Genomic DNA, 26,798 nt, shown 5'->3' with positions numbered 1-26,798 from the left:
TTTATTTGCTTAGTATTTGTTTTCATGTTGAACAGGGGTTTGAAAATTGACTACTAAGACAGATATTGTTGAGAAAGCTAAAAAAATGTACCAGTGTATACGGAAGAAGCATTAAAAAAGCATCCATCAGACATACTTATTAAAAAATGGTTTCAAATTTGACCATTAAGACAGACATTATTCAGAAAAAGATTCAAAATGTTTTCATCTAATATATCATACATACTAGTCAGCTCATTGATTAGTCGGCAAAAGTGTCCATCATTTGGAAGAGCATTGATGCAGCCACATGTATCGTTGATGGCATCATCACAAGACCCATATAGTGTGCACTTTTCACACGGCCAGAAATACTGATCCTCACACCTGCACTGATATTCAGTACCATTCAAACTGCACACTGTGGAGTAGAAAATATTGACAATGTTTGAGCTTTATTGCTAAATATTGCATAATGTCAATACATAACTAAAATGCTAAAACTCTAAAATGCTTTATAAGACTTTATTAACTTTAGTGCAAAATCCAGGTCTTAAAAAATAACACACTGTGAGTTAAAGCAGACAAGAAAAATCAGTTACCTGTAGTGATGTACATTTCAGTCATATTGATGTTGCTGTTTTTGGAGGGTAAATTGAATATTGATGAAAGGTTCCTCAGTAACATCAAGACTGTTATATCTACTGCATTAATCTCAATCTCAATCAGATATTCAGCTGAGGGAAAGATGAAAAGATGATTTGCACAAATATTCCATATTATTGTAGACAAACTTGCAAAATAATGGAAACATCATTGTTCTTGGAGTATGATGGATTTACCTGTCGGTGTTACAGCTTGACATGCAGAGATATCTGTAACTTAAAACCAACAGTATTATTAAGTACAGTAATAAGTACAAAACATTTTTTTTCTAAAAGTCACTTAGAGAACTTTGTCCTATGGAACATATGTGTTAAATATCTGGAGCAATTTTTTTTTTTACTTTTATTATTCTTATTGGGCATTATTATAAATTTTTTGGTCAGTGCCATATGTGTAAGAGGAAGTATTGAAAAAACATCCATCAGACATACTCCTTTTTCATGTTACATATCATACATACTAGTCAGCTCATTATTTGGTTGGCAGAAGTGTCCATCATCTGGAAGAGTGTTAATGCAGCCACATGAGGAATTGGTGACATCATCACAAGACCCATACAGTGTGCACTTTTCACATGGCCAGAAAAACTGATCCTCACACCTGCACTGATATTCAGTACCATTCACACTGCACACTGTGGAATGGAAATTGAGGCTAATAAACTGCAATAACACAAATCTAAAACAATCACACTATGACAGTGAGTTACAGCAGACAGAGAAAAGTCAGTTACCTGTAGTGATGTCGATTTCAGTCATGTTGATGTTACTATATATGAAGGGTGAATTTAGTGTCGCTGAACGGTTCATCAGTAGTTTTAGTTCTGTTATATCTACTGCATCAATCTCAATCTCAATCAGATATTCAGCTAAGGGAAAGTAGTACTGTAGTACTGTAGTCAAAATAAGAAAATAAAGGAAAACAGGTGAGAACTTGCACGTCTTATGGTAGGTATTAGAGTATGTTTGCTTTACCTGTGGGTGTTACAGCTGGACATGTAGAGTTATCTATGAAGTGAAAACAACAGCATTATTAAACTACAATAAAGTTTATTTAACTTACTTTCACATAGAGAACTTTATCATAAGAAACATTTGCAAAACATGCTGACAGCAACACATTAAATATCTAGTGTATGTATTCTGTTTTTGACATTCATTATACTGGAGCCTTACTTTGTAATAATAATAATAATAATAATAATAATAATAATAATAAAATAGCTGGACAGGTTGAATTATCTATAATGTAAAAATAAAAGCCTGATTAAAAGGTAACTTATGAGAATTATTGCTTTCATGTCATGCATACTAGTCAGCTCATTGATTGGTTGGCAGAAGTGTCCATCATTTGGAAGAGTGTTGATGCAGTCACACGAGAAATTGGTGACATTATTACAAGACCCATATAGTGTGCACTTTTCACACGGCCAGAAATACTGATCCTCACACCTGCACTGATATTCAGTACCATTCAAAGTACACACTGTGAAAAAGAAAATCAGGACAATTAACTGCTATAACACAGGTCTAAAACAATAACACATTATTACTGTGAGTTACAGCAAACAGAGAATATCCAATTACCTGTAGTGATGTTCATTTTAGTCATATTGATGTTACTATGCATTAAGGGTAAAATGAGAGTCACTGAAATGTTCTTCAGTTGTTTCAGGACTGTTGTATCTACTGCACCAATCTCAATCTCAATCATATAATCAACTAATGGAAAAGATGAAAAAAATTCACATAAGTTTACTAAATTTTGTACTCTAATTTACAAATTAAAGAGTCCACTTGAGTACTTGCTCATCTTCTAATCGGTATTAGAGCGTGTGTATTTTACCTGTGGGTGTAACAGGACAGGTAGAGCCATCTTTGAAGTGAAAACAATAGAATGATTAAAATATCTGAATAAATATTGTTTATTTATTCTAGATTTGGTGTAGTTTTTATTCATGCATTGAGCAGCCATTTCAAAAATTACCTCTCAGACAGATACTACTTAAATGATACTGTTCCCTTTTGATGGAACTTGATGCTGCATCATAGCTGACACCATGCTTCTTTGGAAGTTCTGAAGCTCTGTGTGAAATCATGGCGATTTATTGGCTTGGGTAGTTCATGTGATGAAGCGGATTTCTCTTGAACTGACAAGGATATAATGTTGTCTGCATCGGACTCTGAGCTCAGTGTTGGCTGTGAGGAGCAAACAGCAGTCAAATTGCCACCACATTTGGGATGTTCAAAGAGCTCTTGGAGGTGATTACACATGCTAAGCTTAGCTTAGACTGGCCTGATGAAAAAGTTAGTTTTGTCTGCTCTAAGCTTGACAACTGCTATCTAACTTCATGCCATCTTCCACCTTTGTGCAGGTGTCACCCATTTATTCCAGACCTCCACACTGAGGTGTGGAGGTTTTGAATTAATGCTTATTCTGCCCATTTGTTCACCTCAGCCACTGATAACTATTCAGACATTGTGGGCCTAGATGAACACAAATATACAGCAATGCCTAGGGTCGACAAGACGCTTCAAAGGCAAACTGATGCAAAGTGAGAAGTTTGGGCTATCATCTAGTAGCCAGCAGCCCTAGGAAAAGAAGGTTAGCAATGCAGCCAGGGCCACCCTATGTAAAATCTGGCCTGCAGGGCAGCACTTGGGCCCACCAGGCAAGAGAGGACCTGGGGTTGGGCATCTCAACCAGCTGGGCCAGAAAGGAATCTTAACACCTAAGGGCTAAGGTTTCTAGGGATGTCCCTTCAGGGCCATGGCGTAGTGGTCCTAGATGACCACCCCAACTATGGCATTTTGAAGGGCAGGGTTTTTAGTTATAAAATTCTTCCTCCTGAAACTAAGGGTTAACTAACTAACTTAACTAACTAACTTTAGTGATCCTCTATATCATTAGGCTGTGTTCACATCCTCTGTTCAGGTTTGGGCACTAGATTTTGCCCTAGGTAGAGACCAGATTTCTCTCACTGACAGTGATTTACACTCCAGAGCACATGATCAGGAAGCAGCCTGGCCAGGAGTAAGTGGCGTTGTTGACCTCTGAGAAGTCAACTGTCCCCTGTAGCTATCTATTTTCACAAGTCCGTCTGGCGCTGAATGTAGCTGAGGCTCCATCTGTATGCTTTTTTCTTAGAGGTCCTAGCCAGGGTACACCATGACGGAGTCCGTTTATTACCCCATTTGGAAACTTTTGGTCCAGCCCCTGAGAGGTTGTGGAGACAATGTTGACCTTTTGTCTCTGGTGTAATTGGTGTCATCAGGATCAAGTTCCCTGCCAAGTTAGTACAGTGCTCAAGTTTCTGCAGACATGCCTCTTTGAGGGCCTTGAGTCAGCCATTGCAGCAAATCACATGCCTGTTCACTGTTCTTTTTCTTTCTTTGTGGTGCCATACCAGTGAGGATATCCTGCAGACTGTGTCTCCCCCCGATAGCTTTCAGTGGTACTGGAGTGGTTGCTCTAAACCACCTTTTAGCCACTGGAGTTAGCCTCTGAGGAGTTTCTGACCCTGGAAACAGCTCTAATATTAGCCTTGGCCTTCCTAAGAAAAATTGGAGTTCTGTAGGCCCTGTCAGTTGACTCCTCCTGCCTAGAGTCTGCTTTTTAGTCGAGGTTGCCCTGCATCTCAGGGTGGAATATTTTCCTAAAAAGCCCCATTATGGCCGGTCGTTCTGCAGGCCATCTGTCCTCTGCCCAAAAAGTCAGCGGAGCCACAGAGACTGTGCCCAGTTCAGGTTCTCAGCACTTACACCAACTGCTTGAGCACATGGATCTCTTCCATTTGTATCTGCTTTGGTGGCCACAACAAAAGCAATCTGGTCTCCAAGACCTTCTTATTTTCATACGTCCAAGTCAGCTCAATTGTTTGCAGAAGTGTCCATCATTTGGAAGAGTGCTGATGCAGCCACATGAGGATTCTGTGACATCATCACAAGACCCATATAGTGTGCACTTATCATACAGCCAGAAATACTGATCCTCACACCTACACTGAAACATTCAAGTTCAAGATGCTCACACGCAAACTTATTGCATGACAAATCAAGTCCAAGGACTGGTATGTGACAATAGACATCAAAGATGCCTATTTTCACGTAGGTATTCTGTCCTGTACATCCTTGTTGCCACACACTTTTACAAAGTGCATGGATGCTGCGCTGGGAGCGCTGCATCTCCAGGGCATCCATGTACTAAATTACCTGTATGACTGTCTCATCCTGGCCCAGTCAAAGGCCATGGCGGCCAGTCATCAAGATGCTGTGCTTACCCATATGAGGTCAAACTCTGAGAAGTGTGTACTTTCTCCTTCTCAGAGAACCATCTTCTTGGGGGTAGTTTGGGATTCCACCATGATGCAGGCATGTCTGTCTCCCACTCAGGTGGCTTCCATACTGTCAGCGGTGAAAGCTATTCGGCTAGACCAAAGTCTCTCTGACCAAAGGCGCAGAGAGTGCTTGGCCTCTTAGCAGCAGCAGCCAACATTATCCCTTTGGGTCTGCTTCCCATGAGGCTGTTCCAGCTCTGGCTCAGGGTTGCGGGCTTTCATCCTTGCAGGCATCCCCTCAGTGCCATAAGGGTTAAGCTCTGTGGGCTTTGTACCCTTTTTATGTGGAAAACCTTGGGTCCCACACTAGGGGGCATCATCATCGCAAGATTTTTACAAGATTTTTGTCCCAGAGCACATAAATCGTGATGTAAACTTCCTGTCGAGGCAGGTGCTGTGGGCCGGGTAGTGGCATCTCCATCCACAGGTGGTGGAAAGCATCTGGCAGATTTTCCTCCATGCAGAAGTGGATCTGTTCACCTCTGAGGAGTCGACCCACTGTTCACTGTGGTATTCCATTTCTCAACCAGCCGCTCTGTGCCTGGATGCTCTGGTACAGAAATGGCTAAGGCTACACCTGTAAACCTTTCCCCTGGTAGTTCTGCTCCCAGAAGTCCTAACCAGAGTGCGCCAGGATTGAGTCCACCTTCTTCTAGTGGCTCCTCGCTGGCCTGCTCGAGTTTGGTTCATGGACCTTGTCTCCTAGACAGCACTCCTTGGGAGATTCCCGTCAGGAAAGATCTCCTCTCTCAGGTGGAGGGGGCAGTTTTACACCCCCGCCCCCTGATGTGGCCTCTCATTGGAGGTAGTGGAGACTCTTTTGAATGCTCCCTTCACTAGAAAGCTGTATGTTCTGAAGTGGAGGCTTTTTCACCTCTGGTAGGGTCAGCACAATTGGGACCCAGTTCACTGCCCGGTCGGTACAGTGCTGGAGTTTTTGCAGTCTCGCCTTTTTTGGGGCCTGTATCCCTCTACTTTAAAGGTGTACGTATTGCTGCAAACCACAAAATTGTCCTCTGGGCCTCCTTGGGTAGGCACCCTCTGGTCTCTCGTTTTCTGCACAATGGCAAGTGGTCGTCTGGTCATCTTGCAGGCCTTCTCTCCTCTGCTCCATGAGTCGGCAGAACAGGAGAGGCTGCACTTGCTGTGCCCAGCAAGAGCCCTGAGAACTTCTGTCCACCACTCGAGGCATAAATCCTCCTCCCTGTTTATCTGCTTTGATAATCTGGTCTCCAAGCAGCGCTTGGTGTGCTGGGTAGAAAAAAACATTACCTAGGCCTATGAGGCATTGCTTTGCCTCTAGGTATTAGAGCTCACTCTACTAGGGGTATTGCCTCATCCAGTGCCTTAGACGGGGTGTTCCCCTCCAGGAAATTTGTGCTATGACCAGCTGGTCCTTTCTGCACATCTTTATCAGGTTCTATAACCTGGACCCCACTCAAGCATCCCAGGTCTTTCAGGGCTAATTGATGTTCTATTCCTGGTTTGCTGGTGCTCTCTCATGGCCCCTGGAATGGACATCAGTCGGTATGTGGTGGCGTGGGTATTGACATTCCCATAGCGTCATTTATGACACAGAGTTGAGTTCTCTCAAAAGGGCACTACACCAGGTTAAATATGTAGCCCAGTTTAGTGAGAAGAGAACAAGACGCTGCGTCGCTTGCCACACCCCAGGTCGAGTTTCCTTCAGACAAATAGAAGCTGGAGTGATTTGTCATAGATGCCCTTAAATGGACTTTTTAGTGCAAATTGCCATAATCACATGTCCTATCTAAGCATTTAAAATGGCATGAGTGCACAAAGAGTTTCAGAAACAATATCCTCAATGAAGCGTTCCCAAAGCATCAGTCATAACAAAGCATCTCATTCTCTTCTCAGGGAACTGGGTTACATACGAAACCTGGTTAAGTTTTCATGTTACATATCATACATACAAGTCAGCTCAGCTATTGGTTGGCAGAAGTGTCCATCATTTGGAAGATTGTTGACGCAGTCACATGAGGAATTGGTGACGTTATTACAAGACCCATACAATGTGCACTTTTCACATGGCCAGAAATACTGATCCTCACACCTGCACTGATATTCAGTTTCATTTAAACTGCACACTGTAGAACAGAAAATCATGACAATGACTGGGTAATGATATCATGACAATGATGTCATAGGTAAAGACAATCTCTAAAATTCCTATAAATGCTCTAAAATTCAGTTACCTGTAGTGATGTTCATTGCAGTGATATTGACGTTACTGAATGTTGATGAAAGGTTCCTCAGTAACATCAAGACTGTCATATCTACTTCATCAATCTCAATCTCAATCAGATATTCAGCTGGGGGAGAGGTGAAAAGACATTTTGCATAAACATAAAATTTTATTGCAGTCAAAAATACAATGGTTTTTATTTTGTTCAATCGCATATTTACTTGTAGTTATTGGTATGTGTTTGCTTTACCTGTCGGTGTTAAAGACAGACCACTAGTGTTATCTATCAAATGAAAAGAACAGTTCAATTTTTTTTTGCCCTAGTCTAACTTCAGTTTTACCAATAGAAACATATATGCAACCATGTTCAAAGCAACACATACATAAATATCAAGAAAAAAAGCATTATATCAAGGTCATTCATCAGACATCAGATATATATTCAGCTGAGGGAAAGGTAGATGAATATATAATTGTAGCCATAATTACAAAGTGTAGGAACTCAAGTGAGAATTTTCAAAACTTCTTGTCATTACTGGAGTATTTGTTGTACCTGTGGGTGTTACAGCTGGACAGGTAGAGTTATCTATAAAATAAAAAAATGCATGAATCAAAAGGACTAATAAACATTATCCTTAATCCTAATTCATGAGAATTACCACTTTCATGTTCCCTATCATACATACTAGTCAGCTCATTGATTGGTTGACAGAAATGTCCATCATCTGGAAGTGAATTGATGCAGCCACATGAGGATTCAGTGACGTAATCACAAGACACATACACTGTGCACCTTTCACATGGCCAGAAATACTGATCCTCACACCTGCACCGATATTCAGTACCATTCAAACTGCACACTGTGGAATAGAAAATCATGGCAATATTTGAGCTCTTTTGTTAAATATTGCAATATAATGTCAATGCATAACTATTACAATAGGTAAAGACAATTTCTAAAATGCTTTAATAGTCAAATACCTGTAGTGATGTTCAATTCAGTCATATTGATGTTACTATTTTTGGAGAGTGAACTTATTGTTGCTGAAAGGTTCCTCAGTAACATCAAGTCTGTTATGTCGACTGCATCAATCTCAATCTCAAACAGATATTCAGCTGGGGGAATGGTGCAAAGAAATCCAGATTAAATATTCAATACTACTGTGTGTAACTATGCAACCTGTACACCAGAGGGAGCCCTAGCCTGAGTATTAACATCATGAGCTTACTTCCAGCTTTGTGGTCTATTTAAACTGCTGGCTTTCTTTTGTGCGTTGCGAAGCATCGTTTCCCTGAGACTCTGTGCCAAGCCTTTGATTATTGACTCTGATTGCTACTGTGTATGATCCCTGCATGTTCCTAGTTCTACTACATGTTTTGGGTTTCAGTTTTTGTTACATTTGCTTAAAAGTTTGATTTTCCTCTTTCCGCCTGCCTTATCGTTGACGATTATTGCCTGGCGTTTTCCTTCAATAAAAGATCTGTATCGTTGGATCCTGCTACATCCGCCTCAGGTGCATCATTACAGGATGCTTCACTATCTGAGGATCCAGCAGATCTTCATGCCACCATTGTCTGCCTAGGACACCTGGTCTGCGCATACCAGGATCAGGTGGCTGAGCTCCAAGACGTCAATGCCCAGGTTCAACAGCAACCTCCTGCAGCCACTGCAGCTCCTGCACCACCACTGCTCAGCGAGTTACCCCGGTTTGTGCTGCCGGAGAAGTTCGATCAATCCGCCGACCGCTCCTGAGGCTTTCTCTGCCAATGTGATAACTCCTTCGCGCAAAGCCAGAGGTCTACAGCAGCAAAACCATCAGGTGTGCTTTCATGCTCTCTCTCCAGCCGTTTGGGACTTGGATCCCCAAGTCAAGACTTCAGCGAATTACTTTGCCAACTTGATCAAGGAAGTCTTCAAATACCCGGCAGGGGATAAGGACATTTCCATTCAACTGCTGGAATTATGCCAGGGGTCGGCCACTGCAGCTGATTTCACCATTAAATTCTGCATGCTGGCGGCACAGTTGGGATGGAATGAGCCCGCACTCGAGGCGGTGTTTCGCGAAGGGCTCAATCAGGAACTGACTGCGGAGATGGCGTGCCACAAGACTGATGTCATGCTGTCTCAGTACATCGCTACGGCAATCCCCTGGACAATCTCCGACCTCCAGCTGCCATGCTTTGTTCCATGCCCCGCCGGATGATGGAATACCCCATTCCCAGAGACAAGCCTGCTGAACCCATGCAGCTGGGGAGATCCCATGTGACGGAAGAGGGACGTGAGCGGCGTACCCAACTTCAGCTGTGCTACTCCTGTGGGAAACCTGGTCACCAAGTGTTCCTCTGCCCCGCTAAACCTACCATTTCTCAGGTAGGAGTGGTTAAATTGGCTTCTAAAGTTTCTTTTCCAGCTCTTTTCCTCCACAATGACTCTCGCTTTTCTGCCATAGCGTTAATCGACTCTGGGTCCGCGGTTAACCTGATTGACAGCAGCGTGGTGCAAGAACACAACATCCCCATTATTCCGTGCATGCCGCCATTACGGGTGACCACCATCAACAACCAGCTGATCGGGGAAGTCCTTTTAACGCATCACACACCTTTGCTGGACATTCAAATCGGATTATTCCACCGTGAGAAATTGAGATTCTTTATCATTTCTTCACCATCCAATCCAGTCATCCTGGGCCTTCCCTGGCTGCAGCTTCATGACCCGGACATTTCCTGGAAAGAGAGGGAATTGAGAAAGTGGTCCGCCGAAAGAACTGTTTTAATGATCACGTAACCTGCACATGTCTCGCCACCTCCATAGAAAGCCAAGAATCATCTTTCCATGTTAATCTGTCCAGAGAATACCATGAGTTTTGTGAAGTTTTCAGCAAGGAGAAGGTGACCCAGTTACCCCTACATACCCCTACCCCTACATGTACAATTGATCTTCTCCCCAACACAATGCCCTCATAGAACTGTGTTTACCCCATCACACCCCGAAAAATGGGCCATGGAGGAGTATATCGAAAAGGCCCTCGTCGCAGGATATATTCGCTCGTCAACATCGCCAGCAGCAGTGGGGTTTCTCTTTGTGGAAAAGAAAGATGGGGGTCTTCGACAATGCATTGACTTTAGGGGTCTGAACGCCATAACCGTTCCTTATCCATATCCTCTCCCGCTGGTTCCCGCCACTCTCTAACAGTTACGGGGGCGAGAATTTTCACAAAGCTGAACTTGCGCAGTGCATATAACCTGATTTGCATCAGAGAGGGCGATGAATGGAAAACCCCTTTTCACCCGACACATGGACATTATGAATATCTTGTGATGCCATATGGACTCACCAATGCACCAGCAGTCTTCCAATCACTAATCAATGAAGTTTTTCGGGACATGCTGAACAAGTTCGTTATCGCATACAGTGATCATATTCTGATCTATTCATCCAATCTCCAACAACATATATCACATGTACGAGCCGTGCTTCAGCGTCTTGCTGAACACCATCTGTATGTCAAACTTGAAAAATGTGAATTTCATCACCCCTCAATCACCTTTCTGGGTAACGTCATTACACATCAAGGAGTAGAAATGAACCAAACCAAGATTTCAGCAATCATGTCCTGGCCTGAACCCACTACAATTAAGGAACTACAATGGTTCTTAGGCTTTGCAGCCTTTTATCGGTGTTTTATCAGGAATTACAGTTCCGTAGCCAGCCCATTCACATCACTATTGAAGGGTAAGCCAAAGAAATTAAAATGGACTGAACAAGCCGAAGGGGCATTTCAAAAGCTTAAAAAGTGTTTCTCTTCCGCTCCGGTCCTCATCACAATCCCAAGCTGCCATTTATAGTGGAAGAGGACACCTCAAAGTGTGGTATTGGGGCAGTTCTTTCCCAATGACAACCTGACATGGGAAAAGTTCATCCGTGCACCTTTTTTTCCCGCAAACTCATGCCAGCAGAAATGGACTATGACGTGGGAATCAGGAATTACTGTCAATAAAGGCTGCACTGGAAGAATGGAGACACTGGCTAGAGGGGTCCCACCATCCATTCTTAGTACTCATGGATCACTGAAACCTTGCGAAACATCTCAACCCTCACCAAGCCAGATGGGCCCTTTTCTTTACTTGATTCAAGTTTTCGGTCTCCTACCATCCTGGCTTAAAGAATGGGAAAACAGACGCCCTGTCCCGAATCCACGATCCCTTCGACCCGCCACAGTGCCCAGAACCCATCCTATCACCAAGTGTACAGATAGCTCCAATACAGTGGAACTTGATGGAGGAAATGGAGCGAGCCCAATCTACAGAAGCTCCTCCATCAAACTGCCCACCAGAGAAAGTTTATGTTCCCTCAAGTCTTCGACAGAGAGTGCTGCAATGGACTCACAAAAGCCCAAGTTCAGGACATCCAGGTATTCAAAGAACCATCAGGCTGGTACAACAGAGATTCTGGTGGCCCTCTCTCAACCACAACACAGAGGAATATGTGCATTCTTGTTCCGCCTGTGCGCAATCCTGGACAAGCCACCAGCTGCCCGAGGGTCTCCTGGAACCTCCCAGTGTCACAGGACTTTACTACAGTGGTCATAGACCGGTTCTCAAAAGGCTGTAAGCTGATTCCCCTGAAAGATTTACCCACGGCCATGGAAACAGCCCAGGCCATATTCTAGAATGTTTTTTGTCACTATGGCCTCCACGAAGACATCGTGTCAGATCACGGTCCACAGTTCACCTCCCAAGTATGGTCGGCATTCTGTAAACAACTGGGAATGAGCGTCAACCTCAGTTCTGGCTACCACCCTCAGTCCAACGGTCAAGTAGAGCGGCTCAATCAAGAACTGGGAAGGTTTCTTAGGACATATTGTAGCCAGGAACAACATAAATGGAGTGAGTTTCTCCCCTGGGCTGAATATGCCCACAACATGTTGTTCTGTAAATATGCAACCTGTACACCAGAGGGAGCCCTCGCCTAAGTATTAACATCATGAGCTTACTTCTGGTTTTGTGGGCTATTTAAACTGCTATACTATAGAAATGCTGTTTTATTTACCAGATATTCACTTCATTTTTTTAAAGAAAAAATATCTTCAAATGTTATCTTATTAAGTGTTATTATTATTATTATTATTATTATTATTATTATTATTATTATTATTATATAATGATACAGCTGGACAGGTATTATGTTAAAATTCTAATTAAAAAGTTACTCATGAAAATTATTGAAATCATGTCATGCATACTAGTCAGCTCATTGATTGGTTGGCAGAAGTGTCCATCATTTGGAAGAGCAGTAATGCAGCCACATGAGGAATTGGTGACATCATCACAAGACCCATACAATGTGCACTTTTCACATGGCCAGAAATACTGATCCTCACATCTGCACTGATATTCAGTTTCATTTAAACTGCACACTGTGGAACAGAAAATCATGACAATGACTTCATACGAAAAAAGACAATCTCTAAAATGCCTATAAATGCTCTAAAATTCAGTTACAAGTAGTGATGTTAATGACAGTCATATTGATGTTACTATTTATGCAGGGTGAACTGAATGTTGATGAAAGGTTCCTCAGTAACATCAAGACTGTCATATCTACTTCAATCTCAATCTCAATCAGATATTCAGCTGGCGGAGAGGTGAAAAGAAATTTTGCCTAAACATACTATTTTATTGTAGCCAAAAATACAATGGTTTTTATTTTGTTCAATCGCATATTTACTTGTAGTTATTGGTGTGTGTTTGTTTTACCTGTCAGTGTTAAAGATGGACCACTAGTGTTATCAATCAAATGAAAAGAACAGTTCAAATTTGTTTGCCATAGTTTAACTTCAGTTTTATCAATAGAAACATATCGGCAAACATGTTCAAAGCAACATATACATAAATATCAAGGGAAAAAAAACATTATATCAAGGTCATTCATCAGACATTTCATACATACTAGTCAGCTCAGCTATTGGTTGGCAGAAGTGTCCATCATTTGGAAGAGCGTTAATGCAGTCACATGAGAAATTGGTGACGTTATTACAAGACCCATATAGTGAGCACTTTTCACATGGCCAGAAATACAGATCCTCACACCTGCACTGATATTCAGTAGCATTCACAGTACACACTGTAGAATAGAAAATCATGACAATGTTTGGCCTGGTTATAATGTCAGTGCATAACTATTACAACAAGTAAAGACAATCTTTAAAATGCTTCAAATGTAGGTTACCTGTAGTGATGTTCATTTCAGTCGTATTGATGTTACTATTTGTGGAGGGTGAACTGAGTGTTGCTGAAAGGTTTCTTAGAAGTTTCAGTACAGTCATATCTACTGCAACAACCTCAATCTCAATCATATATTCATCTGAGGGAAAGGTAGATAAATATATAATTGTTGCCATAATTACAAAGTGAAGGAACTCAAGTGAGAATTTACAAAAGTTCTTGTCATTACTGGAGTATTTGTTGTACCTGTGGGTGTTACAGGTGGGCAGGTAGAGTTATCTATAAAATAAAAAAAAATGCATGAATCAAAAGGACTAATAAACATTATATACTTAATCATAAATCATGAGAATTACCACTTTCATGTTGCATATCATACATACTAGTCAGCTCATTGATTGGTTGACAGAAATGTCCATCATCTGGAAGTGAATTGATGCAGCCACATGAGGATTCAGTGACGTAATCACAAGACACATACACTGTGCACCTTTCACATGGCCAGAAATACTGATCCTCACACCTGCACCGATATTCAGTACCATTCAAACTGCACACTGTGGAATAGAAAATACATAGAACATAATGTCAATGCATAACTATTACAATAGGTAAAGAAAATTTCTAAAATGCTTTAATAGTCAGATACCTGTAGTGATGTTCAATTCAGTCATATTGATGTTACTACTTTTAATGGGTGAACTTATTGTTGCTGAAAGGTTCCTCAGTAAAATCAAGGCTGCTATGTCTACTGCATCAATCTCAATCTCAAACAGATATTCAGCTGGGGGAATGGTGCAAAGAAATCCAGATTAAATATTCAATACTACTGTGGTCAAACTTGCAAAATAATGGAAATATCGTACTTCTTGGAGTATGTTCATTTTACCTGTGTGTGTCACAGTTGGACATGTAGAGATATCTGTAAATTAAAACCAACAGTAATATTAAATATTACTAAAAAATGCTGTTTATTTACCAGATTCTCACTTAAAGAACCTTCTCAGATGAAAAATATCTTCAAATGTGTTAAATATCGAGGGCAAAGTTTTTCAGTATAATTCTTATTAAGCATTATTATTATTATTATTTATAATAATAATAATAATAATAATAATAATAATAATAATAATAATAATAATAAAACAATAATAATAATAATAATGATAATAATGATAATAATAATAAAACAGCTGGACAGGTATCATGTAAAAACAAAATTCTGAATGAAAAGTTACTCAAGATAATTATCGCTTTCATATCATGCATACTAGTCAGCTCATTGATTGGTTGGCAGAAGTGTCCATCATTTGGAAGAGCAGTAACGCAGCCACATGAGGAATTGGTGACATCATCACAAGACCCATACAATGTGCACTTTTCACATGGCCAGAAATATTGATCCTCACATCTGCACTGATGTTCAGTTTCATTTAAACTGCACACTGTAGAACAGAAAATAATGACAATGTTTGGGTAATGATATCATGACAATGATTTCATACGAAAACGACAATCTCTAAAATGCCTATAAATGCTCTAAAATTCAGTTACCTGTAGTGATGTTCATTGCAGTGATATTGAGGTTACTATTTGTGCAGGGTGAACTGAATGTTGATGAAAGGTTCCTCAGTAACATCAAGACTGTCATATCTACTTCATCAATCTCAATCTCAATCAGATATTCAGCTGGGGAAGAGGTGAAAAGAAATTTTGCATAAAGATACTATTTTATTTTAGCCAACAATACAATGGTTTCCAATTATTTTAATCATATGTTTACTTGTAGTTATTGGTGTGTGTTTGTTTTACCTGTCGGTGTTAAAGATGGACCACTAGTGTTATCTATCAAATGAAAAGAACAGTACATTTTTTTTTGCCCTAGTCTCACTTCACTTTTATCAGTAGAAACATATCGGCAAACATGTTTAATGCAACACAAACGTAAATATCAAGAGAATACAAATTCAAGATCATTTATCAGACATTTCATACATACTAGTCAGCTCAGCTATTGGTTGGCAGAAGTGTCCATCATTTGTAAGACCGTTGATGCAGTCACATGAGAAATTGGTGACGTTATTACAAGACCCATACAATGTGCACTTTTCACATGGCCAGAAATACTGATGCTCACACCTGCACTGATATTCAGTACCATTCACAGTACACACTGTGGAATAAAAAATTACCACAATATTTGGCCTGGTTTTGCTAAGTGTTGCAAAATAATGTCAGTGCATAACTATTACAATAGGTAAAGACAATTTTTAAAATGATTCAAATGTAGGTTACCTGTAGTGATGTTCATTTCAGTCGTGTTGATGTCACTGCTTTTGGAGGGTGAACTGAGTGTTGCTGAAAGGTTTCTTAGAAGTTTCAGTACACTCATATCTACTGCAACAACCTCAATCTCAATCATATATTCATCTGAGAGAAAGGTAGATAAATATATAATTGTTGCCATAATTACAAAGTGAAGGAACTCAAGTGAGAATTTACAAAAGTTCTTGTCATTACTGGAGTATTTGTTGTACCTGTGGATGTTACAGCTGGACAGGTAGAGTTATCTATAAAATAAAAAAATGCATGAATCAAAAGGACTAATAAACATTATATACTTAATCATAATTCATGAGAATTACCACTTTCATGTTCCATATCGTACATACTAGTCAGCTCACTGATTGGTTGACAGAAATGTCCATCATCTGGAAGTGAGTTGATGCAGCTACATGAGGATTCAGTGATGTAATCACAAGACACATACACTGTGCACCTTTCACATGGCCAGAAATACTGATCCTCACACCTGCACCGATATTCAGTACCATTCAAACTGCACACTGTGGAATAGAAAATACATAGAACATAATGTCAATGCATAACTATTACAATAGGTATAGACAATTTCTAAAATGCATTAATAGTCAGATACCTGTAGTGAAGTTCAATTCAGTCATATTGATGTTACTATTTTTGGAGGGTGAACTCATTGTTGCTGAAAGGTTTCTCAGTAACATCAAGTCTGTTATGTCGACTGCATCAATCTCAATCTCAAACAGATATTCAGCTGGGGGAATGGTGCAAAGAAATCCAGATTAAATATTCAATATTACTGTGGTCAAATTTGCAAAATAATGGAAATATCATAATTCTTGGAGTATGTTCATTTTACCTGTGTGTGTCACAGTTGGACATGTAGAGATATCTGTAGATTAAAACCAACAGTAATATTAAATATTACTAAAAAATGCTGTTTATTTACCAGATTCTCACTTAAAGAACCTTCTCAGATGAAAAATATCTTCAAATGTGTTAAATATCTAGGGAAAGATTTTCAGTTTAATTCTTTTCAAGCATTATTATTATTATTATTATTATTATTATTATTATTATTATTATTATTATCAAACTACTACTACTACTACTACTACTAATAATAATAATAACAATAATAATAATATAGCTGGACAGGTATCATGTAAAGACAAAATTCTGATTAAAAAGTTTCTCATGAAAATTACTGCAATCATATCATACATACTAGTCAGCTCATTGATTGGTTGGCAGAAGTGTCCATCATTTGGAAGAGCAGTAATGCAGCCACATGAGGAATTGGTGACATCATCACAAGACCCATACAATGTGCACTTTTCACATGGCCAGAAATACTGATCCTCACATCTGCACTGATATTCAGTTTCATTTAAACTGCACACTGTGGAACAGAAAATGATGACAATGATTGGGTAATGATATAATGACAATGATTTCATATGAAAAAGAAGATCCCTGAATTGCCTATAAATGATCTAAAATTCAGTTACCTGTAGTGATGTTCATTACAGTCATACAGATGTTACTATTTTTGCAGGGTGAACTGAATGTTGATGAAAGGTTCCTCAGTAACATCAAGACTGTCATATCTACTTCATCAATCTCAATCTCAATCAGATATTCAGCTGGGGAAGAAGTGAAAAGAAATTTTGCCTAAAGATACTATTTTATTGTAGCCAACAATACAATGGTTTCCAATTATTTTAATCATATGTTTACTTGTAGTTATTGGTGTGTGTTTGTTTTACCTGTCGGTGTTAAAGATGGACCACTAGTGTTATCTATCAAATGAAAAGAACAGTAAATTTTTTTTTGCCCTAGTCTCACTTCACTTTTATCAGTAGAAACATATCGGCAAACATGTTTAATGCAACACAAACGTAAATATCAAGAGAATACAAATTCAAGATCATTTATCAGACATTTCATACATACTAGTCAGCTCAGCTATTGGTTGGCAGAAGTGTCCATCATTTGGAAGACCGTTGATGCAGTCACACAAGAAATTGGTGACGTTATTACAAGACTCATACAATGTGCACTTTTCACATGGCCAGAAATACAGATCCTCACACCTGCACTGATATTCAGTACCATTCACAGTACACACTGTGGATTAAAAAATTACCACAATATTTGGCCTGGTTTTACTAAGTGTTGCAAAATAATGTCAGTGCATAACTATTACAATAGGTAAAGACAATTTTTAAAATATTTCAAATGTAATTTACCTGTAGTGATGTTCATTTCAGTCGTACTGATGTTACTATTTGTGGAAGGTGAACTGAGTGTTGCTGAAAGGTTTCTTAGAAGTTTCAGTACAGTCATATCTACTGCAACAACCTCAATCTCAATCATATATTGATCTGAGAGAAAGGTAGATAAATATATAATTGTAGCCATAATTACAAAGTGTAGGAACTCAAGTGAGAATTTACAAAAGTTTTTGACATTACTGGAGTATTTGTTGTACCTGTGGGTGTTACTGGTGGGCAGGTAGAGTTATCTATAAAATAAAAAAATGCATGAATCAAAAGGACTAATAAACGTTATACTTAATCCTAATTCATGAGAATTACCACTTTCATGTTCCCTATCATACATACTAGTCAGCTCATTGATTGGTTGACAGAAATGTCCATCATCTGGAAGTGAGTTGATGCAGCTACATGAGGATTCAGTGACGTAATCACAAGACACATACACTGTGCACCTTTCACATGGCCAGAAATACTGATCCTCACACCTGCACCGATATTCAGTACCATTCAAACTGCACACTGTGGAATAGAAAATCATGGCAATGTTTGAGCTCTTTTGTTAAATATTGCAATATAATGTCAATCCATAACTATTACAATAGGTAAAGACAATTTCTAAAATGCTTTAATAGTCAGATACCTGTTGTGATGTTCAATTCAGTCATACTGATGTTACTACTTTTAATGGGTGAACTTATTTTTGCTGAAAGGTTCCTCAGTAACATCAAGTCTGTTATGTCGACTGCATCAATCTCAATCTCAAACAGATATTCAGCTGGGGGAATGGTGCAAAGAAATCCAGAATGAATATTCAATACTACTGTGGTCAAATTTGCAACATAATGGAAATATCATACTTCTTGGAGTATGTTCATTTTACCTGTGTGTGTCTCAGTTGGACATGTAGAGATATCTGTAAATTAAAACCAAAAGTAATATTAAATATTACTATGAAATGCTGTTTATTTACCAGATTCTCACTTAAAGAACCTTCTCAGATGAAAAATTTCTTCAAATGTGTTAAATATCTGGGGCAAAGTTTTTCAATACAATTCATTTTAAGCATTATTATTATTATTTATAATAATAATAATAATAATAATAATAATAATAATAATAATAATAAAACAGCTGGACAGGGATCATGGAAAAACAAAATTCTGAATGAAAAGTTACTCAAGATAATTATCGCTTTCATATCATGCATACTAGTCAGCTCATTGATTGGTTGGCAGAAGTGTCCATCATTTGGAAGAGCAGTAATGCAGCCACATGAGGAATTGGTAACATCATCACAAGACCCATACAATGTGCACTTTTCACATGGCCAGAAATATTGATCCTCACATCTGCACTGATATTCAGTTTCATTTAAACTGCACACTGTAGAACAGAAAATAATGACAATGATTGGGTAATGATATCATGACAATGATTTCATACGAAAACGACAATCTCTAAAATGCCTATAAATGCTCTAAAATTCAGTTACCTGTAGTGATGTTCATTGCAGTGATATTGACGTTACTATTTGTGCAGGGTGAACTGAATGTTGATGAAAGGTTCCTCAGTAACATCAAGACTGTCATATCTACTTCATCAATCTCAATCTCAATCAGATATTCAGCTGGCGGAGAGGTGAAAAGAAATTTTGCATAAAGATACTATTTTATTGTAGCCAAAAATACAATGGTTTTTATTTTGTTCAATCGCATATTTACTTGTAGTTATTGGTGTGTGTTAGTTTTACCTGTCAGTGTTAAAGATGGACCACTAGTGTTATCAATCAAATGAAAAGAACAGTTCAAATTTTTTTGCCCTAGTTTAACTTCAGTTTTATCAATAGAAACATATCGGCAAACATGTTTAATGCAACACATACGTAAATATGAAGGGAAAAAAAACATTATATCAAGTTCATTCATCAGACATTTCATACATACTAGTCAGCTCAGCTATTGGTTGGCAGAAGTGTCCATCATTTGGAAGAGCGTTAATGCAGTCACATGAGAAATTGGTGACGTTATTACAAGACCCATATAGTGAGCACTTTTCACATGGCCAGAAATACAGATCCTCACACCTGCACTGATATTCAGTCCCATTCACAGTACACACTGTAGAATAGAAAATCATGACAATGTTTGGCCTGGTTATAATGTCAGTGCATAACTATTACAACAAGTAAAGACAATCTTTAAAATGATTCAAATGTAGGTTACCTGTAGTGATGTTCATTTCAGTCGTATTGATGTCACTGCTTTTGGAGGGTGAACTGAGTGTTGCTGAAAGGTTTCTTAGAAGTTTCAGTACAGTCATATCTACTGCAACAACCTCAATCTCAATCATATATTCATCTGAGAGAAAGGTAGATAAATATATAATTGTTGCCATAATTACAAAGTGAAGGAACTCAAGTGAGAATTTACAAAAGTTTTTGACATTACTGGAGTATTTGTTGTACCTGTGGGTGTTACTGGTGGGCAGGTAGAGTTATCTATAAAATAAAAAAATGCATGAATCAAAAGGACTAATAAACATTATATACTTAATCATAATTCATGAGAATTACCACTTTCATGTTCCATATCGTACATACTAGTCAGCTCATTGATTGGTTGACAGAAATGTCCATCATCTGGATGTGAGTTGATGCAGCTACATGAGGATTCAGTGACATAATCACAAGACACATACACTGTGCACCTTTCACATGGCCAGAAATACTGATCCTCACACCTGCACCAATATTCAGTACCATTCAAACTGCACACTGTGGAATAGAAAATACATAGAACATAATGTCAATGCATAACTATTACAATAGGTAAAGAAAATTTCTAAAATGCTTTAATAGTCAGATACCTGTAGTGATGTTCAATTCAGTCATATTGATGTTACTACTTTTAATGGGTGAACTTATTGTTGCTGAAAGGTTCCTCAGTAACATCAAGTCTGTTATGTCGACTGCATCAATCTCAATCTCAAACAGATATTCAGCTGGGGGAATGGTGCAAAGAAATCCAGATTAAATATTCAATACTACTGTGGTCAAACTTGCAAAATAATGGAAATATCATCATTCTTGGAGTATGTTCATTTTACCTGTGTGTGTCACAGTTGGACATGTAGAGATATCTGTAAATAAAAACCAAAAGTAATATTAAATATTACTAAAAAATGCTGTTTATTTACCAGATTCTCACTTAAAGAACCTTCTCAGATGAAAAATATCTTCAAATGTGTTAAATATCTAGGGAAAGATTTTCAGTTTAATTCTTTTCAAGCATTATTATTATTATTATTATTATTATTATTATTATTATTATTATTATTATCAAACTACTACTACTACTACTACTAATAATAATAATAATAATAACAATAATAATAATATAGCTGGACAGGTATCATGTAAAGACAAAATTCTGATTAAAAAGTTTCTCATGAAAATTACTGCAATCATATCATACATACTAGTCAGCTCATTGATTGGTTGGCAGAAGTGTCCATCATTTGGAAGAGCAGTAATGCAGCCACATGAGGAATTGGTGACATCATCACAAGACCCATACAATGTGCACTTTTCACATGACCAGAAATACTGATCCTCACATCTGCACTGATATTCAGTTTCATTTAAACTGCACACTGTGGAACAGAAAATGATGACAATGATTGGGTAATGATATCATGACAATGATTTCATATGTAAAGGAAAATCCCTGAATTGCCTATAAATGATCTAAAATTCAGTTACCTGTAGTGATGTTCATTACAGTCATACGGATGTTACTATTTTTGCAGGGTGAACTGAATGTTGATGAAAGGTTCCTCAGTAACATCAAGACTGTCATATCTACTTCATCAATCTCAATCTCAATCAGATATTCAGCTGGGGAAGAAGTGAAAAGAAATTTTGCCTAAAGATACTATTTTATTTTAGCCAACAATACAATGGTTTCCAATTATTTTAATCATATGTTTACTTGTAGTTATTGGTGTGTGTTTGTTTTACCTGTCGGTGTTAAAGATGGACCACTAGTGTTATCTATCAAATGAAAAGAACAGTTCAAATTTTTTTGCCCTAGTTTAACTTCAGTTTTATCAATAGAAACATATCGGCAAACATGTTTAATGCAACACATACGTAAATATGAAGGGAATACAAATTCAAGATCATTTATCAGACATTTCATACATACTAGTCAGCTCAGCTATTGCTTGGCAGCAGTGTCCATCATTTGGAAGAGCGTTAATGCAGTCACATGAGAAATTGGTGACGTTATTACAAGACTCATACAATGTGCACTTTTCACATGGCCAGAAATACTGATCCTCACACCTGCACTGATATTCAGTCCCATTCACAGTACACACTGTAGAATAGAAAATCATGACAATGTTTGGCCTGGTTATAATGTCAGTGCATAACTATTACAACAAGTAAAGACAATCTTTAAAATGATTCAAATGTAGGTTACCTGTAGTGATGTTCATTTCAGTCGTATTGATGTCACTGCTTTTGGAGGGTGAACTGAGTGTTGCTGAAAGGTTTCTTAGAAGTTTCAGTACAGTCATATCTACTGCAACAACCTCAATCTCAATCATATATTCATCTGAGAGAAAGGTAGATAAATATATAATTGTTGCCATAATTACAAAGTGAAGGAACTCAAGTGAGAATTTACAAAAGTTCTTGTCATTACTGGAGTATTTGTTGTACCTGTGGGTGTTACAGCTGGACAGGTAGAGTTATCTATAAAATAAAAAAAAAGCATGAGTCAAAAGGACTAATAAACGTTATACTTAATCCTAATTCATGAGAATTACCACTTTCATGTTCCATATCATACATACTAGTCAGCTCATTGATTGGTTGACAGAAATGTCCATCATCTGGAAGTGAGTTGATGCAGCTACATGAGGATTCAGTGATGTAATCACAAGACACATACACTGTGCACCTTTCACATGGCCAGAAATACTGATCCTCACACCTGCACCGATATTCAGTACCATTCAAACTGCACACTGTGGAATAGAAAATCATGGCAATGTTTGAGCTCTTTTGTTAAATATTGCAATATAATGTCAATCCATAACTATTACAATAGATAAAGACAATTTCTAAAATGCTTTAATAGTCAGATACCTGTTGTGATGTTCAATTCAGTCATACTGATGTTACTACTTTTAATGGGTGAACTTATTTTTGCTGAAAGGTTCCTCAGTAACATCAAGTCTGTTATGTCGACTGCATCAATCTCAATCTCAAACAGATATTCAGCTGGGGGAATGGTGCAAAGAAATCCAGATTAAATATTCAATATTACTGTGGTCAAATTTGCAACATAATGGAAATATCATACTTCTTGGAGTATGTTCATTTTACCTGTGTGTGTCTCAGTTGGACATGTAGAGATATCTGTAAATAAAAACCAAAAGTAATATTAAATATTACTAAGAAATGCTGTTTATTTACCAGATTCTCACTTAAAGAACCTTCTCAGATGAAAAATATCTTCAGTTGTGTTAAATATCGAGGGCAAAGTTTTTCAGTATAATTCTTATTAAGCATTATTATTATTATTATTTATAATAATAATAATAATAATAATAATAATAATAATAATAATAATAATAATAATAATAATAATAATAATAAAACAGCTGGACAGGTATCATGTAAAAACAAAATTCTGAATGAAAAGTTACTCAAGATAATTACTGCAATCATATCATACATACTAGTCAGCTCATTGATTGGTTGGCAGAAGTGTCCATCATTTGGAAGAGCAGTAATGCAGCCACATGAGGAATTGGTGACATCATCACAAGACCCATACAATGTGCACTTTTCACATGACCAGAAATACTGATCCTCACATCTGCACTGATATTCAGTTTCATTTAAACTGCACACTGTGGAACAGAAAATGATGACAATGATTGGGTAATGATATCATGACAATGATTTCATATGTAAAGGAAAATCCCTGAATTGCCTATAAATGATCTAAAATTCAGTTACCTGTAGTGATGTTCATTACAGTCATACGGATGTTACTATTTTTGCAGGGTGAACTGAATGTTGATGAAAGGTTCCTCAGTAACATCAAGACTGTCATATCTACTTCATCAATCTCAATCTCAATCAGATATTCAGCTGGGGAAGAAGTGAAAAGAAATTTTGCATAAAGATACTATTTTATTGTAGCCAAAAATACAATGGTTTTTATTTTGTTCAATCACATATTTACTTGTAGTTATTGGTGTGTGTTTGTTTTACCTGTCAGTGTTAAAGATGGACCACTAGTGTTATCAATCAAATGAAAAGAACAGTTCAAATTTTTTTGCCCTAGTTTAACTTCAGTTTTATCAATAGAAACATATCGGCAAACATGTTCAAAGCAACACATACATAAATATCAAGGGAAAAAAAACATTATATCAAGTTCATTCATCAGACATTTCATACATACTAGTCAGCTCAGCTATTGGATGGCAGAAGTGTCCATCATTTGGAAGAGCGTTAATGCAGTCACATGAGAAATTGGTGACGTTATTACAAGACCCATATAGTGAGCACTTTTCACATGGCCAGAAATACAGATCCTCACACCTGCACTGATATTCAGTCCTATTCACAGTACACACTGTGGAATAAAAAATCATGACAATGTTTGGCCTGGTTATAATGTCAGTGCATAACTATTACAACAAGTAAAGACAATCTTTAAAATGCTTCAAATGTAGGTTACCTGTAGTGATGTTCATTTCAGTCGTATTGATGTTACTATTTGTGGAGGGTGAACTGAGTGTTGCTGAAAGGTTTCTTAGAAGTTTCAGTACAGTCATATCTACTGCAACAACCTCAATCTCAATCATATATTCATCTGAGAGAAAGGTAGATAAATATATAATTGTTGCCATAATTACAAAGTGAAGGAACTCAAGTGAGAATTTACAAAAGTTTTTGACATTACTGGAGTATTTGTTGTACCTGTGGGTGTTACAGGTGGGCAGGTAGAGTTGTCTATAAAATAATAAAAAAAGCATGAGTCAAAAGGACTAATAAACATTATATACTTAATCATAAATCATGAGAATTACCACTTTCATGTTCCATATCATACATACTAGTCAGCTCATTGATTGGTTGACAGAAATGTCCATCATCTGGAAGTGAGTTGATGCAGCTACATGAGGATTCAGTGATGTAATCACAAGACACATACACTGTGCACCTTTCACATGGCCAGAAATACTGATCCTCACACCTGCACCAATATTCAGTACCATTCAAACTGCACACTGTGGAATAGAAAATACATAGAACATAATGTCAATGCATAACTAGTACAATAGGTAAAGACAATTTCTAAAATGCTTTAATAGTCAGATACCTGTAGTGATGTTCAATTCAGTCATATTGATGTTACTATTTTTGGAGGGTGAACTCATTGTTGCTGAAAGGTTTCTCAGTAACATCAAGTCTGTTATGTCGACTGCATCAATCTCAATCTCAAACAGATATTCAGCTGGGGGAATGGTGCAAAGAAATCCAGATTAAATATTCAATATTACTGTGGTCAAATTTGCAAAATAATGGAAATATCATAATTCTTGGAGTATGTTCATTTTACCTGTGTGTGTCACAGTTGGACATGTAGAGATATCTGTAAATTAAAAACAAACATTAATATTAAATATTTCTAAGAAATGCTGTTTATTTACCAGATTCTCACTTAAAGAAGCTTCTCAGATGAAAAATATCTTCAAATGTGTTAAATATCTAGGGAAAGATTTTCAGTTTAATTCTTATTAAGCATAATAATAATAATAATAATAATAATAATAATAATAATAATAATAATAATAATAATAATACAGCTGGACAGGTATCAAGTTAAAACAAAATTCTGATTAAAAAGAGAATTATCGCTCTCATATCATACATACTAGTCAGCTCATTGATTGGTTGGCAGAAGTGTCCATCATTTGGAAGAGCAGTAATGCAGCCACATGAGGAATTGGTGACATCATCACAAGACCCATACAATGTGCACTTTTCACATGGCCAGAAATACTGATCCTCACATCTGCACTGATATTCAGTTTCATTTAAACTGCACACTGTGGAACAGAAAATCATGACAATGACTGGGTAATGATATCATGACAATGATTTCATAGGTAAAGACAATCTCTAAAATTCCTGTAAATACTCTAAAATTCAGTTACCTGTAGTGATGTTCATTACAGTCATATTGACGTTACTATTTATGCTGAATGTTGATGAAAGGTTCCTCAGTAACATCAAGACTCTCATATCTACTTCATCAATCTCAATCTCAATCAGATATTCAGCTGGGGAAGAGGTGAAAAGATATTTTGCCTAAAAATACTGTTTTATTGTAGCCAAAAATACAATGGTTTCCATTTATTTAATGGCATGTTTTATTGTTATTGGTGTGTGTTTGTTTTACCTGTCGGTGTTAAAGATGGACCACTAGTGTTATCTATCAAATGAAAAGAACAATACATTTGTTTTTTTGCCCTAGTCTCACTTCAGTTTTATCAATAGAAACATATCTGCAAACATGTTTAATGCAACACAAACGTAAATATCAAGAGAATACAAATTCAAGATCATTCATCAGACATTTCATACATACTAGTCAGCTCAGCTATTGGTTGGCAGAAGTGTCCTTCATTTGTAAGACCGTTGATGCAGTCACATGAGAAATTGGTGACTTTATTACAAGACCTATACAATGTG

At 37.6% G+C, this 26,798-nt stretch overlaps 1 protein-coding gene across 1 annotated transcript in view; it reads right to left on the bottom strand.

Moving 5' to 3' along the window:
• The window catches only part of LOC131366730 (uncharacterized), a 38,610-nt gene extending 16,016 nt beyond the window's left edge, over positions 1–22,594 (bottom strand). The window contains exons 1-27 of the mRNA XM_058411433.1: positions 22,498–22,594; positions 21,774–21,908; positions 20,879–21,013; positions 20,753–20,786; positions 20,586–20,671; positions 20,236–20,370; positions 19,506–19,640; positions 18,654–18,788; positions 17,243–17,377; positions 16,960–17,133; positions 16,591–16,623; positions 14,967–15,116; positions 14,684–14,857; positions 14,062–14,196; positions 13,796–13,969; positions 13,659–13,691; positions 13,417–13,551; positions 8,169–8,303; positions 7,198–7,314; positions 6,916–7,089; positions 5,984–6,232; positions 2,232–2,366; positions 1,957–2,130; positions 1,379–1,537; positions 1,106–1,279; positions 582–716; positions 227–400 (exon numbers count right to left, since the gene is read on the bottom strand). Coding sequence (XP_058267416.1) covers positions 227–400; positions 582–716; positions 1,106–1,279; positions 1,379–1,537; positions 1,957–2,130; positions 2,232–2,366; positions 5,984–6,232; positions 6,916–7,089; positions 7,198–7,314; positions 8,169–8,303; positions 13,417–13,551; positions 13,659–13,691; positions 13,796–13,969; positions 14,062–14,196; positions 14,684–14,857; positions 14,967–15,116; positions 16,591–16,623; positions 16,960–17,133; positions 17,243–17,377; positions 18,654–18,788; positions 19,506–19,640; positions 20,236–20,370; positions 20,586–20,671; positions 20,753–20,786; positions 20,879–21,013; positions 21,774–21,908; positions 22,498–22,594 — 3,661 coding nt within the window. The remainder of the gene's footprint in view (positions 1–226; positions 401–581; positions 717–1,105; positions 1,280–1,378; positions 1,538–1,956; positions 2,131–2,231; positions 2,367–5,983; positions 6,233–6,915; positions 7,090–7,197; positions 7,315–8,168; positions 8,304–13,416; positions 13,552–13,658; positions 13,692–13,795; positions 13,970–14,061; positions 14,197–14,683; positions 14,858–14,966; positions 15,117–16,590; positions 16,624–16,959; positions 17,134–17,242; positions 17,378–18,653; positions 18,789–19,505; positions 19,641–20,235; positions 20,371–20,585; positions 20,672–20,752; positions 20,787–20,878; positions 21,014–21,773; positions 21,909–22,497) is intronic.
• Between the last annotated feature and the right edge of the window lie 4,204 nt (positions 22,595–26,798).

This window comes from Hemibagrus wyckioides, linkage group LG16 (genome assembly GCF_019097595.1).
Source record: "Hemibagrus wyckioides isolate EC202008001 linkage group LG16, SWU_Hwy_1.0, whole genome shotgun sequence".
Taxonomy (NCBI): Eukaryota; Metazoa; Chordata; class Actinopteri; order Siluriformes; family Bagridae; genus Hemibagrus; species Hemibagrus wyckioides.
This window is presented reverse-complemented; position numbering and strand designations above follow the sequence as displayed.